Raw genomic sequence first — 17,131 nt, 5'->3', positions numbered from 1 at the left:
GGCCAATCCCATTTCTATTTGAATCACATGATGACCTTAAACCCGTTGCTTACAAGGTTGGGGGTACCAGCAGAGATGATGGATGATTTCAAAAGGAAATTGGATCGGCACTTGATGGAAATAAACTTCCAGCACTACTGGAATACTGCAGGAAAATTGGGGTGATTGGATTGCTGTACAGAATGTCAGCAGAGATTCAATGAACCAAATGTCCTCCTTCTCTGCAAATAATGACTCTATGACTGATTCTTTCATAATGTCATACTGTGATTTCAATTGCACTATTTTGTGAAAAAGTTTTAAAAAAAAAGTTGTTTTGCGCCCATTACAATTTAATGTCCTGTTTATGTTGACAAAAAGAGGAAAGACTTGCATTTATTTAGCACTTTTCATAACCACTGGATCTCTCAAAGTGCTTCCAGCCAATGAGGCAATTTGAAAGCGTAGCTATGATTGTAATATAGGATATGCAGCAACCAATTTACACAAAGTCCCACCAACAGACATGTGATAATGTCCAGCTAATCTGTTTCTGAGGTATTGACTGGAGGTTAAATATTGGCCAGGATAATGGAAAAACTCCCCCACTGCATTATTGAAATAGTGTCACGGGATTGTTTACATCCACTTCAGTAGTAAGATTGGGCCTTGGTTTAAAACCTCATCCAAATATACTTCCTCTGGCATTGCAGCACTCCTTCAGGACTGCACTGGACTTTCAGTTTAGAATTGTATGCTCAGGTCCTGGGAATGGGACTTGCACAAGGAACCTTGTGACTCAGAGGCGAAAGTGCTACCAACTGAGCCACGGCTGACATCTTCACTTCACTGTCATAGATCCAAACTTTTGTGCAGGTGAGAGCCTCTCCATATTAACAAAAATGGTGGTGGAGGCCCAGATCTAGAAGTCCTGTCCCCAAGCCCAGCCTCTACCATGTTCAAAGGTGTGAAGGGTGGGGTCAGGTTCTATATGCATGTTTCATAGAAACTACAGCACATATTAAACTGCAGCTGCCACAGTCAGATCTGATTTTAGCAATTGATATGTCGCTCACGTCCTGCTGCTGCTGTTAGCGAGGATGGAGAATTTGGCGCTCAGCTAAATCTCTGGAATACAGATGCTCGTTTGCAAAAGGAGGTTAAGGGAAGTTAAATGTACTTACTTTTTAAAATCAATGAGTGTGTGGTTTTCAAATTAATTCATCAATAGACACTTAAGAGCTACATTTAATCTCAGCATGGGTCCTGAGGTCTGGCCATGGTAGATATTAAGTGAGCTGGCATGGTTGAAGTGAGGGCAAAGATAATGGGCACGAGTTGACATGAATTGGTACTAAGAGCTATAATGGGCCATGGGAAGTGGGGGCACAAGTTGGCATGGGTGTAGCGAGCGAGCGAGAGTGTGTAGCGAGCGAGCGAGAGTGTGTAGCGAGCGAGCGAGAGTGTGTAGCGAGCGAGAGTGTGTAGCGTGTGTAGTGAGCGAGCGAGAGTGTGTAGCGTGTGTAGTGAGCGTAGTGTGTGTGTGTGTGTGTGTGTGTGTGTGTGTGAAACAGGTGAGGCCTGTATTTTGTTTTATTAGTCTCAACAGTGTTGGTGCACCTAGGCTGGCCTTTCACCCATCTTGCCTCCACATCCAGCAGCCTCTAACTTCTTTCCGGGGTTGCCTACCATAACTCACATTTTCACCTGGAATTAAAATCCAACCTTCCTGGCACATTTCCTAGGTCAAGCTTGCATAGCTGGGAATTGTCTCGAATCTGCACTCCCTCCAGCCTGGACTGAAAATTCAGGATGTAGAGATGCCGGCGTTGGACTGGGATAAACACAGTAAGAAGTCTCACAACATCAGGTTAAAGTCCAACAGGTTTATTTAGTCCACTAGCTAGTGATGTTTACTACCAAATAAACCTGTTGGACTTTAACCTGGTGTTGTGAGACTTCTTACTGAAAATTCAGGCCATAGTGACTAAAGCTCAATGTGCTCCAGTTTTGAAACACCCCCTTTATTCTTACTTGAACGTATGTTACTATTTAGTATAGTGCAGTCTCACCTGTGTTTGTCCTCACTCTCATGATAGCATCAAATCCTATTGGTTTCTGTACATCCTTTCTTAGGTTGTTCAAGAAATGTTCAGCATCAGTCTGTATCTACACCAAGAACAATATGAGAAAAAGCTTGAACTGCCCAGTTATCACCAGTGGATGGCACTATAGTTACTATTTGCAGCACACCATGACTTACAGCTAAGAAAATTAAATAGATATTTGTCAATACAGCAATTTATAAATATAATGAACTATTGTTACATGGAGATAAGAATATTATATCACCTTTAAATCAACAGTTTTGTAGTATGTATCATGCTATAATATATTAGAAGAGTGTTCTGATTAAATATTATGCTGATTGCTAGATTACCATTGATGGATCTATCTCATCAACACTCTGGAGGTCACCATTGACCATAAACTTGATTGGATTTGACACGTACGTGTTGTGGCTACAAGAGCTATCCAAGGGCTGAGAATTCTGCGACAAGTAATTCACCTACTAACTCCACAAAGCCTTTCCACATCTAATGGCATATGCCAGGAGTGCAACAGAATACACTGCACAGTGTGGATGAATACAACTCTAATAACACAAAAACATCTCAACATTATCGAGGACAAAGCAACCAATTTGGCACCTCATCCACCACCATCATACTGTGGCTGCACTGTGCAGAATTTACAGGCTCCAATGCAACAACTTGTCAAGGTTTCTTCAATGGCACGTTTCTAATTCCTACCTCTGCTGCCTAGAAGTGTAAGGGCAGCAGGTGGATGGGAATACCAACACCTGTAAGTAACCCCTATGAGCCACACATCATCTTAACTATGAACTATATTACTGTTAATTTTTGATAGGGTTGAAATCCTGGACTTCTCATCCAGCAATTCAGTGTGTGCACCTAAACAACACGGTCTGCAGCAGTTCAAGAAAGTGGCTCATCACTCAATTAGGGAATGGCAATATATGTTGATCTTGCCAACAATTACTGACAGCCATGCATAAATGTAATCTATTAGAGAGTAATGACCAGATTTCTGCTGAACTGTAAAATCAGAAGGCATTTATATGTTTCTCCTGAATAAGTGTACAGACATTCATGTATTTCTTTATTTTATGGAAAGATTTTTTCAAGTAAACTAGCTTGAAGAACTTCACCTGCAAAACCACAAGACTGTTATTGTGTATTCTTTCAGACTTGTATCATTCTAGATTCTATATCTACCAACTAACAGTCTATCTCATCCACAATACACATGTTGTTAAGAGGTGAAACAAGACTTGATGAACGAGGTGAATGGAAACACAGAACAGCCAAGCATGTTAGAAATCAAGAACACAAAGCAAACCATTACCTGAAAATTATTGTATTTGTATAAACTGCCACCAGTAGACATAGGCACAATTCCCATGGTTGCTACATCCACATACTGGTTTGGAAACAGGAACACATCCACACAGCAGCTATTGGCTACACAGTCCTTTGCCAGAGTCTCATAGAAATGTGACTGTGGTTGAAAAAGTATCTGTAGGAATTTAAAACACATTGTTTAACACAAGCAATGTTCTCCATTATTAAGACAGACCTTTTGAGTGTCCATCAACTAGAAGCTGCCGATTAATTGTTCAGCCAATATAATGTAGTGTAATGTTGAAACAGAAAATAGCAAAAGAAAATTTCATTTTCACAAATAAAAAAAAAAGAATTTTACCACCCTGCCCACCACAGGAATTGAGCGAGAGGCGGAAAAGTCCATTGACCTCAGACGGGAGTTTACCGTTTCAAGATGAGCGAGGCCATAAAATTCTGTCTAATGTCTTTATATCATTTAAAGATTACTCCATTAAAAGTCTGTCTTACTGTGGGTCCACCCACAGCACATGGATTGCAGTGTTTCAAAAAGGCAGCTCACCACCACCTTCTCAAGGGCAACTAGGAATGGGCAATAAATGCTGGCCAGCCAGCAACACCCATGCCCCATGAATGAATTTTTAAAAAATTCTAAAAGCACTACCTTATTTAAAATGCTTGATGTCTTAAAAAAAATGAATTTGTTGTAATTGGATCAGTTTCAGTGATATCACATGCTTCCATAAATGGTCTACTTTAATAGGTATTGACCCACACTATCTTCAGTCTGTATAATAGCATTAATCAAGGTTTAACAGTGCCCCCTGTGACCTGAGATAGAAAACTGGATCAACAGTACTGAGGGAGTGCTGCACTGTCAGAGGTGTCATCTTTCGAATGAGGTATCATACAGAAGCTCCACCTGCCCTCTCCAGTGAGTGCAAAGACCAAGAGAATTCTCCCAATATTCTGGCCAATCTTTATCCGTCAACAGCCATCAGTAAAACAATTTAAGCTGATCTTTTTCTCAGAGGCTTGTGCAACTTTGGAACTCTCTGTCTCAGAATGTGGTGGAAGTGGGATCACTGAATATTTTTAAGACAGAGATGGATAGAGTCTTGTTAGTCAAGGGAATCAAAGGTTATCAGGGATAGATGGGAATGTGAAACTTAAAACACAAACATATCAATCACTATCTTATTAAATGACAGAGCAGGCTAAAGGGGCCAAAAGTTTACTTCTGTTCCTATTTTATATGCTCACGTTATGACATTGCTGATTGTGGGGCCTTGTTGGGCATGTTTGCTGCATTCCAACTACTTCAAAACATACTTCATTGGCTGAAAGATGCTCGGAAATATCATGAAATCATGAAAAGCAAGTCGTTCTCGCTTTTTCTGCTACTTTTAATATATTTTTGTGAATAAGTAGCTCTCAGTACAGACTGCCTGATGATTACACATCTGGTGTATAAGTAAACTTAAAATATGAAAATAAGTCAACAAGAACACATAAGTATTCTATCAACACATGCTTTCCCAGCTACTGTACCTTTTCTTTCTCTGTATTCACCAGCTTTCTGTCATCTCTGTTTTTCAGTTTACCTGGTGCTTCAGCTGTTGGCAGGGATGAGTGGAATATAAATAACTTCCCAGAACATTCTGCAGCCTGTTGTAAATAGAAGTACTCATTACACCTGGCACTGAACTGTCTGTTGAAGTGTGTATTACAGTATCTTGCTCACAATTTTCTTTGTTCTCCGTAACTTTCATTAGATATTCTACAAGAAGTAATTCTATTTATCCAACGGTCCGCTCGTTAAAACAATTAGCAGTTGAATCACACAGAGAAGAAACAGTCCATGTTAAATCCATGCTTTGCTGACAGGAATGTTATAGTTAACCTCACCACTATTTAAAGAGATAGGGAAAAATTGGTCTGGGTTGTCACTCCTGTTTGTATTTCCAGAAAATACTGGAAACACTTAGCTGGTCACGCTGCATTCTTGGACTGAGAAAGAAAGTTAAAGCTACAGGCTGATGACCTCCTGTCACAACTGTAATAGATTTTAGGCAAGTACAGAGGCAGGAGAGGGGAGGGGGAGTGGTGGGGGTGGGGGTGGAGTCTGGCAAAAGAACAGAAGGGAAGGTCTGTAATAGGGTAGAAGGCAGGAGCGATCATGTTACAAAAGGGATGATAGTTAATCTCTCCATCACAGAACACCCTTCTTGCTGCTCTTCTTCTTTTTGTTTAAAGCTGGTTGTTTCTAACTTTTTGCAGATTGGATGAATGATCTTCGAACTAAAAAGCTAACTTGCTCCTGCTGTCAGTTAGGAACTTTATTCCACTGGGGCTCCCGGAGATCGGGTTAGTGAGGGCACTGCCAGATTTTGCAGTGTATGATGGAGGTCGTGCTGTTCACATTTAATTCTGACCAATGTCATTTGGGAATGGGAGAAAATTGGCAAGAAAACAATTTTTTTAAATAAAAGATTCAAGTACATATTTATGAAATATTAATTTAATTATCTTTCAGCAAAATGCATCAAATGATCCATGAGAAGATCATCTTCATAGCAGTATGTTATGGGCCGAATGGCCTCTTTCTGCACTGTAAGGTTTCTACGTTAGATGTCATGAAGTATTCAATTTCTGGAATAAATTCTTGGTAGACATGCTTCTTTAAGAAGAACCTGCAAGTTGGGGAGGGGAGAGGCATTGTGGCGCATTGGGGTTGTGGCATTTCATTTTCAGTGACATCTGACAAGGATCTCCCAGCATTTATTGTGAAATTTGCCATTAGATTTTTGTTTGTGTTTCTACCCACTGTAACTAACTATTTGAATCTACTAAAGAAATAAGTAATTTTGAAACCCAAAATCACATTTCTTGTTCTTAATATTTCCTCATGATTTATATTATACAGAAATAGTTCATTTGCCCTGACAGGTTCATACAATCATAATGCCCCAGACAAATCTCCTTCCACAATACACAAGTCTTATTCTCTCCCTTTAGATTTCCTTGAATCATCGCTAATCTTATGTCAGTTCCAAAATGTCTCATCAAAGTGGCCTTGATCAAATTAACAAACTAGCATCTGGCCACCTTTTGTCACTTCCTTTGATAGCACGCCAATGAATGATACCTGCATGTGTTACGTGAAATGCCAGATATGTATTTTGAATGTAAGTACAAATCCTATTAGTGTGTTGCACAATGGACATCAACGAGCCACACCAGCGTGCCAGTTTTCAACAGCTGCCCAAATTAGGCAGATGGTAGGCTGACGAATTGCACCATTGCCCTGATATCAGTGGTGTCAGGTTTGAATCATTTTTGGATTTGGGCCTCGTCATGTAAAAATACAGGGAGAACTATTCAGTGACTGTTTTGTGCATTGCCTGCAGTGACTCCTTTAATGACCACTGGTCGTGCTATCATGCCCCAATGCCAAGAGGCAGGCTCTGTCCTTTAGATTTTAAATTGCAAATGGAGTCGTGTTACTGGTTTAGGACCCTAATCTGCATATTTAAGTCATATATTTTAGGTGGGGGGGGGGGTTCTGATTGATCTCCTATTTGAAACCTCAGCTGAAAAACATAATGGGCAGCCATATTTTTTAAACTTATCTGTCGAACATCCTGTTTTGCAGCATTAACTATAGGCAGGTGGCAGTCGGAAACTGGCTGCATTAATTGCTGCAAAATTCACCGCGCTGTCAACAATTGACTGCGTGCAGATCTGCAAATTCCAAAAAAGGGGTTAATTTTAATCTAGTAAGAAAGTCCTCGTTTTTTTTCATTCCAAATTCCTGCCGTGCATATCTCGAGTTCTCAGTCAAAACACTTGGCTGCTGCGGTCTAAAAAACATTAGAATCAATGATGAAAAAGAAAATAAGTCTACTGAGAACAAGGAAAACAGCAATCAGACCTATCCACTTACTTAAAAGGTTATGTCGTTTATATTTGCCTTCAGAGAGTTGGTACTGCCTACTTTAATAAGGCAGTTGTGAATAATTATTCCAAGTGTGTAATTATTAAGGAATATTGACACAGTATATTTGCTTTCAATTCTGACAACAGAGGTCTTGCTTTGAGGTTAAGGACAGAGAACCATAAAATGGGGTTGCTCAAGTTGAATAAATCCAGTGGGATAAACTAAAAATAAACAAGTATTTTGTCCAATGTGATACTGCGTTTTGAGTCAAGCTAATATTGTTTGCATTTACAAAGCTGACAGGAAGAGTGAAGTAATGCAACATATTTATAATTAGCAGCATTTTTCTTTGCTATCATAATCTTCTTGTATTGAATGATTGGTAATGCAGAAACCCACTGGACTCTACAGTGATGAACTCCAGCATAAAATAAACTTGAAAGTTCCTACAAATCTGAAGTAGCTCTGGAGACATTATGGGATTCATGATTAGTGTGCCTTTACATTACTGCTTCCTGTACAAAAACAGCTAGCTGTACACCAACTGAATCCTCGAGTAGACTGCCTTTGCTTAATAAGCAAAATTGAATTCTACAGATTGATAAGTTTGCCAGAACAATATTTGTGCTTTGAATTGGTAGAAAATAAGTCGGTAGAAAATAATTTTAAGGGAACAATTGCCTCTTACCAGTGTTGCTATATAAGTTTGTAATTTGAATTTCATTCAGTGTGCAAATGGTTTCGTAAATTTTGTTCATTATATTTTTTCTCAAAGATAAAGGCTGGAATTCTCAGAACTTGCCTGCGACAGGAATTCTCCAGTCCTGCTGCAGTGAACAGAAATTTGGTTGAGCACCAAATTCTCTGTTCTCACTGGCAGTGGTGGAGGGGTGAGTGAGACTGGAGAATTCAGGACATATATGTAATTGATGTGGCAAGGCCAAGAAATCAAAAGCATAAGTGATTTATGTTGGTAATTTACATTTCTAATATTCTACCAGATTAATCAACATAATTCCTCCCTGCACTGTGGATATCTTAACTCAACATCAGACATTAGATTAGACTTCAGGAGCCAAAGGCAGAATAAATGATTCTGTGGCAGGCATTCTAGGAATAACTTATTTTGATACAACGATTCATCCAATCTAGTCAGTAATATGGCAATCCTCAAACTGGATCTTCATCCAAGCTTTTTGGCAGTTCTCATCTCCAAATTGGTAGGATTTAACTGCATTCACTTGGAGGAAACCAGGGGCTAGGCAGGTGGGGGAGTTTTGTTAAACTTGGCCAGGGAACAGCAGCTGCGTCCCCAGTGGGGAGTGGTGGAGATTAAGTCTGGTCAAGGCAGTGAAGTTGGCAAATGGGGTGATGACTCTGTACTTGCATCTTCTATCAATTTAAAACAGGATCGAAGGGGATAATCTCACACTATAAATTGGTTCTAGAGTGGAATCATCCAAGTTACTTTTGGATTAACTACTGATGTTAAATCATGATTTTGCTTTATTACTTTGCTCATTGAGAAGATCTTAAAACATCATCAAACAGAAGTAAAATTAACAAGATAGATCCTGAATTTAGTTGTTTTTGTACAAGATCAGCTATACATATTAAATACTGCCAGAATCACAAAGAGAAACATCAAACCTTCACAGCTTCTAGGCCAGCTTGGATAACTGGGGCAAAGACAGTTTCACTCTCACTGGTGTCAGCAAACATTTCAGGGATCTGGTCCAATAGGCTTTAGAAATAAAACAATGTTAAAATTAATATTTAGTGGTTTGGTTTACATTCACGCTGCACTTTGCTTCCCATGTTTCCTCTTGGGCGTGAGTCTTCATTGGGTTTTTTTAAAAGTTTTCTTGTAACCCAGGAATGCTACCACAGACTGTTATTTGTGAAGACCATTCTTTGTTTATTTACACACCTAGTATTTCAGTACTCTACTCCAGGGTGCAGTTCTACTTTTCATCAATCTCAATTACTTAATAGTGTGACATTGCATCATAACTGCATCAGTAAAAGGTGCCCCTGATGTTAACTCTTTAATCCACACTCTCCATTCCACCCCACTTCAATAACATGGATATGATCTAATTGGGGAACCTACAGACAATTTCAGTTGCAGGAAGAATTAGGTACATCTTGTTCTGAAAATTCAGTAGTCTTGGAGGGCTGAAGGGCCTGTTCCTGTACTGTAATTTTCTTTGTTCTTTATTGCAGTATTGCCCTACCAGCAGCAGGTTGCATAATAAACGTTGGTTATTCTGGTATAACTCTGCTATGACTTATTTGGCAGTGGGACCCAGATTTACTTTTGTGCAGATCAGAATGTATCTCCTTACTCAGTGTCTTGCACCTCCCACCCTCCCACCCCTGCCCCTATAATATAGCAGATCCCAATTCAAAACATTCTAAGTGTGGGGAAACCCTACCACTGGCTCTATGCTTGACCTGTCCTTTCTCAAAGCAATCAGGAAACTTGCCAAAAATAGCTAAGACCTCAAGGTAATTGTTTTACAGCCCCGCTGGCATATCTGAAGGCGAGTGTATGTAAAATAATATGATTCGACAGCCCAGCCCCAAGCTACTGACCACTTCAAGTTGTTCCCCATATTATGGTTGGGGGCAGGGGGAGAGAAGGGGGAAGAAGGTGTCAACTTCCATGCGCTCCACGGCCTATTGAGGCCTTCAAGTGGCCAATTAAAGACCACTATGGGTCTGATTCCACCTCCACTACTATAATCCGATGAGCGGGGAAAGTGGAAGGAGAGTGGCCAGCCCGCTACTTTCCTTACTTGGTGTAAAAGGCAGCAGGGGCTCTCCTCTGCCTTTTCGGCACATGAAGATACCCCTCATTTTTGTTTTCCTCAAGACTCTAGAACCAGATCTCCCACTGCTATCCACCCCTCGCTGGGTTCCCAATCACACACCGACCAGAAACTCTGGACCTACTGTAAGTTGGGCAACCATGATCTATGCATTTTTTATCTATTCATATTCAGATGTAGATAATAAGAGGCTTTGCCAAATATTGTCCCTTACTTGCAGATGCTCAATCTCACCTTTTTAGTTAATGTATTTGCCAGTTTGTCTTTCTCTGATCAAGTTCATCTATTTGTTTGGATTGTTGAAGGGCTCAAATTGTGTCATTTCGAAGGACACAGAACAGTATTTACAGACGTTATTTGCCATTAAACATAGCAAAACCAAAACAAAAAACACACCACTGCTCATCAAACAGTCTATTATTCATGATTTTGGCTATATGAATTGGCTCAATTTCCTGTAAAGCAACCATCAGTTTTTTTTTAAATAACAAACTCAAGAACATGTGAAAACACTGGAGTTATCTAATCACAACAGTAAAAGTAAATACGAGCATATACTTATTTGGCTTTAGAGGAAAATGGGAATCATTTGACCAATTAAAGAGATTACCTAATCTCCATTTCTTTCTGTTACAAAATATTTAGATAATAGACCCAAAATGCCAAAACGGTTCTCCCCCATCTTCTGTTATAACTTCTGGAAAACTAGCAGAACTCTTAGAAAAACAACACAATGACCGAAAATGGTTGTTTATATTGTTTTCCCACAGAATTCTGCTGTTCTCCAAAGTAACAGCAGCAGACCCTGCAACATTCCAGTAGCAGATTACTTTGAGAAAACATGTCACAACAAAAACCCACCTTAACATTCGTTTTCCCTTCAAGCAAATGTAGACCCATTCCTATCACCCAAAATACAAATTTCTAACAGAGCTAAGTAACAAATATTAATCATTTACCATTATGCCATTGGAATAATGTGATTCATTTGTCAAATTGCAGAGCTATGATGAAGTGTTTTAACACATATCCAAAGTAGGACATAATTTTATGGCATTTTCCATCAGCATTCATTTTCTACAAATAATAATGTGGGTATAAAAAAAAATGACAAATTCAACAAGTACAAATGATTATTACAATTTTTCTTACTTGTTAATAACAGGTCGCGACTCTTGGACATTGACAAGGAAGCCATCTAGAAGTGGAACAAACATCTCTCCAACGTCTGACACGACCAACATCTGAGGCTGTGCAAGGCTGCTCTTCAGATTGTAGAAATGGAGAACCTTGTTGTAAGTGACAAAACCAACTCTAATGGCAGAGGTCTCTGCTTGATCTTCCCTGTAAAATGGTTTGGAAGTGAAAGGGAAGATTGGTAATAGTTAGCAAATTAAAAAGTCAGCTAATAACAGGATGGTTGGTTGACACAAGCTTCACACTTGTGCTTAATGGGAAGCAACATTGCAGATTAAAGTAACATTGGTGTTGCCACAATATTAGCAGTCTAGAATAAGGAGGGAAGTATGAAGAGCGATTTCTACAACAACTTGAATTTATATAATGGCTTTATTTCTTTGTTAGCATGGTGCTTCACAGCGTTAGGAACCCAGGATCGATTCCTGCCTTGGGTGACTGGCTGTGTGGGTTTCCTCCCGGTACTCTGGCTTTTTCCCACAGTCCAAAGACGTGCCGGATTGGCCATGCTAAAATTGCCCCTTAGTGTCCAAAGATGTGCAGATTAGGTAGATTAGCCGTGGTAAATATGCAGGGTTAAGGAAATAGTGTGAAGGGGAGGGGCTGGGTAAGATGCTGTTTCAGAGAGTCATTGCAGATTTGATAGGCTAAATGGCTTCCTCCTCCACTATAGAGATTCTATGATTCTATTACATTAATATGTCCTGAGGCACTTAGCTGTCGACAGTGGAACAGGGAATAGTACTGGCATATTTCTCAACTTCTACTGAGAAATAGAATTAATGTCAATTTGACTTAAAATTTATTTTAAATATGAAAGAGAATAATTGCAGATTTGAGACTGGAAAAACATACCAATACTGTAAATCTTTGAAGTCAGCCAAATCTCCATTCACTGTAGTGGGACTGGGGAATCCCAGCTGCAGGTGAGGTTGGAGAATTCAGTCCATATAGCTGTTACAGTTAACTGTAAATGAGGAACTTGCTCTAAAAATAACAGACCTCAAGACAGATAAGTACTTGAGATCTGTTCACATGCACACTACGGTTACTGAAGGCAGTCAAAAGACAAGAAGCTCCTCCGATAATTTTTAAACCTTAAAAATACACATTGTCTACTTCCAGTCCCATGGTCCAATGGGTGAAATTCTCTGACTTTGCCTGCAGTTGGGCTTCTTCAGTCCCACTGCAGTGAATGGGGGTTTTGGCTGAGCACCAAATTCCCCGCTCTTGCTGGCAGCAGTAGCTGGACATGCATGATTGGAGAAATCTGGTCAATGCATCAGCTTTATTCAAGGAGGAAGAGGTGGATAATCTTGTTAATTAGGGACCAATTATTCTAATGTCAGTTGTGGGCAAACTCTTATACTTATAGTTCAAGGTAAAATGAGCCAGCATATAGAAAGGCATGGGTTAATGAAAGAGAGCCAATAAGGATTTGTTAAAGACAAGCTGTTATAGGGTTCAGGCACCACAACAAATATAGCATCATAAATGGACAAATATTTCATCTATGATTGATTGCAGTCGATGCTATGTTTAGGGATTCTCAGAAGGCTTTTAATAAGATGCCCCGCAAGAGACGTATGAATTTAAGGGGAAGTTGGGTGAGGAAGAAAGCAACAAAAGATTTTGCTGGCAGGGTTAGATGCAAAAAGAACTCAGTTAGAGCATAAACACCAGCAGAGACTACCTGGGTTGAATGGTCTGTTTCTATGCTGTAATTACTTTGTAATTCTATGTAATAACAATGCATAGCTAATTCAGAATACCATTATAGCAATTATCATCCCAGCTTTGGCTGAACTGCTATATTTGTGCAAACTGGAGTTTGCACATTCTCCTTGTGTCTGCGTAGGTTTCCTCCGGGTGCTCCAGCTTCCTCCCACAGTCTGAAGGTGTGCAGGTTAGGTTGATTGGCCATGCTAAATTGACTGTAGATGCATAGGTCAGAGAGGATTAGTGGGTAAAATATGTACAGTTTGGGGGTAGGGCCTGGGTGGGATTGTGGTCAGTGCAGACTCGATGGGCTGAAGGACCTCTTTCTGTACTGTGGGATTTCTGTGTGTTTCTGTGTATTAAGCTTTTTTCTAACATGAGCTGAAAAACTTTCATTGACACAACAGTAGTTATTGAAAACTCATCATAAAAGTGATAGTTAACATTCACATAGCTAGCTGGCATAGTTAAATACAATAATTGATCAACATATGTTGTCTTTTGAGTGTATCATGGTTTTCCAATATGTTTACATTCTTACCTTGGTAAATTATCGAGCAGGGTCTTAAGCTCCTCACATATTAATTTGACACATCCAATTTTGATATTGCAATATGACACATCAATCATGAAGATGAAAGCTGGTGGATTAGGAGGCTTGCTGTTCTGTAAAGGAGAATAGATTTGTGAACAAGGAGAAAAAAAGAAACATGTTTTTTTTTAAATTAGCTGATCCTTAGGTGATAATGTGCAGGTTGCCGATAAACATTTGAGATGGAGTTTTTCCATCCCACCTGCCACTGGAATCATAGCTGGTGGGACAGGACCATGCAAAGATCCGTTGACCTCGGGCAGGATTTTCCTGTCTTGGGGCGAGCGTAGCAGGAAAATCTCACCCTTGGGGTGGGGTTTTCTGGCTCTTCTTGCCTGCAAGACCTTCCAGTCCTGCCAAAGGCAACCCCCACATGGTGTGATCCCCAGCAAGGGAGCTGGCGAGCCATACAAAATGCCGTAAACATCTGCAGGACCAGAAGATCCTGCTAGCGGTCAATGACAAGCTGCCTCCCTGCCACAAAATCCCACCCATCGGACTTCCAAATTCCAGAGGGATCTCTAGATCTCCACTGAAGTTAATGGCAAAAGGATGTTGAATATTCCTACCATCAATGACAATTAAGGAATACTGCTTCTCTTCAATCAAACGCTGAGAAAACAGTTCAACTGGTCATTTGTCTTGCTTGTATTTTTCATGTTGCATTGCTGGGTACAAATTGGCTGTTGTGCTTATCTACATAGCAACAATGATTTAGCTTCAAATTTCATCTGAAACAGGTTGGCGCATCCAGGGTAGGTGATGAAACACTATTTGTTCAAGGGCTTCCTTTCTTTAAGGTCTTGTGTTAGTTACCAGCTTATGACCTATAAATGCGAACCTCTTCGGTAATAAATCTCATGTTGCACTCTATTATTTACATGTCTGGCTCTTTCACACCAGTTCCACCTGAATTAGATCTTTCAATGGGTCAGCCTTTAATTGCTGTAATAAGTGGTATATACTTTAGCTGACCTGTACTAATTTACTTAAGATGTAATTTTGGAAGTAGTTTATAATGTCACTTAAATAAATAAATTACCTATCCCAAAACAAAGAGATAAAGACAGAACCAAATACTCAGATGACTGAAGGTCCTATAATAATCAATTAATCAAACACCTAAAAAAACGTAGATCTTCAGTTAATCTCAGAGATAGCTTTATGTTGGCAGTCTGGTAAAACTGATATTAAACAAAACTTACTGCACTGTACCACTCATGGGCTATAAAGCGGCAAAATTATTGTCTTGATACCTCTGGTGCACAAATCTCTGCCCTGGGAGTACTTAAAGTGAAATTTTATCCCAAATTATCTAGGTGTCTTATGACTAAATATGTTTCATGCACCGTTAAAACAGTTTATGATCCCGGAATTCCACAAATGTTTGTCCAGTTTTCTACCATAACTTAACCAGGATATTTGCAGAACCCCAAAGGAAACAGATTAAATAGCTGAAGAGAGATTTTAGTACTACTTTTCTGGGGAATCCGTCAGCCTCTCGTTGGAGTTAATGGGGGACAATTCTCCCAAAAAGGTTTTAAGTGCTGAATTTGTGGGAAAACTGGAGTAAATCACGATTGTTTTTCAGTGGGAGTTCACACTTGAATCTCCCACACTGTGCAATGCAGCGATCACAATCATGAATATCATTAAAAGCTCAGGGGGCTAGGGCCTATTCATGCCAAAGTCTGACAGTTCCAGAACTCTGCATATGCGCAGTGGCCCCAATCCATCAGCCTGCATTTTGTTGGCCAGCCCGGGACCACCTCAGTTCTGTCCCCCCAAACCCCTGCATGGCCTGATCGCAACTACACGATCATTCCGGAACCAACCCTGATACCCCTCTGACCAAGACTGCCCGATTTTCAACCCCCACTCCCCCACAGCAGTGACAATACCCTCCACTCATCCCCCCGACCCTGGCAGACCCCTCCATGGGAGACAAGCCCCTCCCACCCCAGCAGACTGCCCTGATCACTAGCCTCCCTCCAGCCCCAAACAATCCCGATGGCAGACTGGTAGCAGGACCATCCATTCCCACTGATTGTCCTTAGGCCCCACTCAACCCCACCCCTTGGCACTGCCCAGTGAGCACAGGCTGGCACTACCAGGGAGCCCATGCCCGGGGATACCATTCCCCCGATGCCTGATTCCCTGGGGGGCCCCGATTGCCCCTTTCACTCCATCAGGGTCTCCCACAACTTCCCCAAAAATGGGGGGCTACTCTAAACCCCAGAGTGAAATTGTACTGGTGTGATGGGAGATGCTATAGGACCTGGAGAATTCAGTCCTGGTCCGATAATTAAATTTAAATTGCATTAAAATAAGATTAAAATAAACACCTGTTGCTCCTGCTGGTTTCCAGCGTGGTCCCAACCATGCCATGTAATCGGCGCTCAGAGGTGTGTGCGTGTGGGGAATGTATGCGTGAATCGGTGCACGTGCAATTCTCCTGGCCCAACGCGCTAAAAAATTAACGCCTCGGGTTGGGAGAATTGCTCCCAAGATGAGAGACCAGGAGAACCTCTGCAGATTTTCAGGGTCTATTTAATTAAAATACTTGTCAATTATTTTAAAAAGTATTAATGTTTGCAAATCATTTTAAATGCTAACTGTTTTATTTTGAATATTGTCATATCTTAATGTTTACCTGCTTGAAGAAATATTGAATTTATTTAGGCAGAAGAGTTTGTTTGAAGTTTAGAGATACTTGTTTCGTTCTGGATGTTTATTAAAAAGCTAAGATTTTACCAGTTTGTTATTATAACAATGCAGCCAGGCCAAAATTCTTTACCAGTAACAGAATTAATTTTGGAAATCAATTGACATAACATCTGAAAAAGATCACATATTCTAATTAATAAATGATACATATATGAAAACATGCACTTGGCAGAATTGGAAACATTTTTTATCCTGATGGTCAAAGAGTAATTGTTAACATTGCATTTAAGTGTTCTTCCTTAACATGTTCTTACATGAGAGCAGATGAAGAATTGCACTGCGGTGAAGGTGACTCTGGCAATGAGCTTTTATACATCTGACATCTTTCAGGCTAGATCTGGAGATATTTGGAACATTACACTTTGCCACCCATTGTTACATAATGGAAGCCATTAACACATTCTAATCAAAGAAAGATAATTTCAGCTGTGGTTCAGTTTGTAGCACTCCCACCTCTGAGGCACAAAGTTCTGGTTTAAGTCCCCTCCGGGGCTTGAAAACAAAAATCAAGGCAAACGCTCCAGTGCAGTATTGAGGCAGTACTGAAGATCCAGCTTCAGGGTGCTGCAGGCTGTGCTATCTCAGCAGCCTGGACTGGCTGACAGACAATAGCAAGGGAACAGGTGGCGTGGAGTTGGGAAGATGAATGCATTCATCTTGACATGCCATTGCAGGCTTTTTCTCAATGGAGCCACTGCCACTCTCCCAGAGTGGCAGT

At 40.3% G+C, this 17,131-nt stretch overlaps 1 protein-coding gene across 1 annotated transcript in view; it reads right to left on the bottom strand.

Moving 5' to 3' along the window:
• Positions 1-17,131, bottom strand: part of sec24d (SEC24 homolog D, COPII coat complex component) — a 145,458-nt gene that overhangs the window by 47,850 nt on the left and 80,477 nt on the right. The window contains exons 10-15 of the mRNA XM_080191398.1: positions 13,636-13,760; positions 11,331-11,522; positions 8,995-9,088; positions 4,956-5,072; positions 3,409-3,579; positions 2,052-2,148 (exon numbers count right to left, since the gene is read on the bottom strand). Of these exons, the coding sequence (XP_080047524.1) occupies positions 2,052-2,148; positions 3,409-3,579; positions 4,956-5,072; positions 8,995-9,088; positions 11,331-11,522; positions 13,636-13,760 (796 nt within the window). The remainder of the gene's footprint in view (positions 1-2,051; positions 2,149-3,408; positions 3,580-4,955; positions 5,073-8,994; positions 9,089-11,330; positions 11,523-13,635; positions 13,761-17,131) is intronic.

The sequence above is a fragment of the Carcharhinus amblyrhynchos genome, chromosome 1 (assembly GCF_965287045.1).
Source record: "Carcharhinus amblyrhynchos chromosome 1, sCarAmb.v2.hapA, whole genome shotgun sequence".
In the NCBI taxonomy this organism is placed as follows: domain Eukaryota; kingdom Metazoa; phylum Chordata; class Chondrichthyes; order Carcharhiniformes; family Carcharhinidae; genus Carcharhinus; species Carcharhinus amblyrhynchos.
The sequence above is the reverse complement of the archived record's forward strand: the minus strand, read 5'-3'. Positions and strand labels throughout refer to the sequence as shown.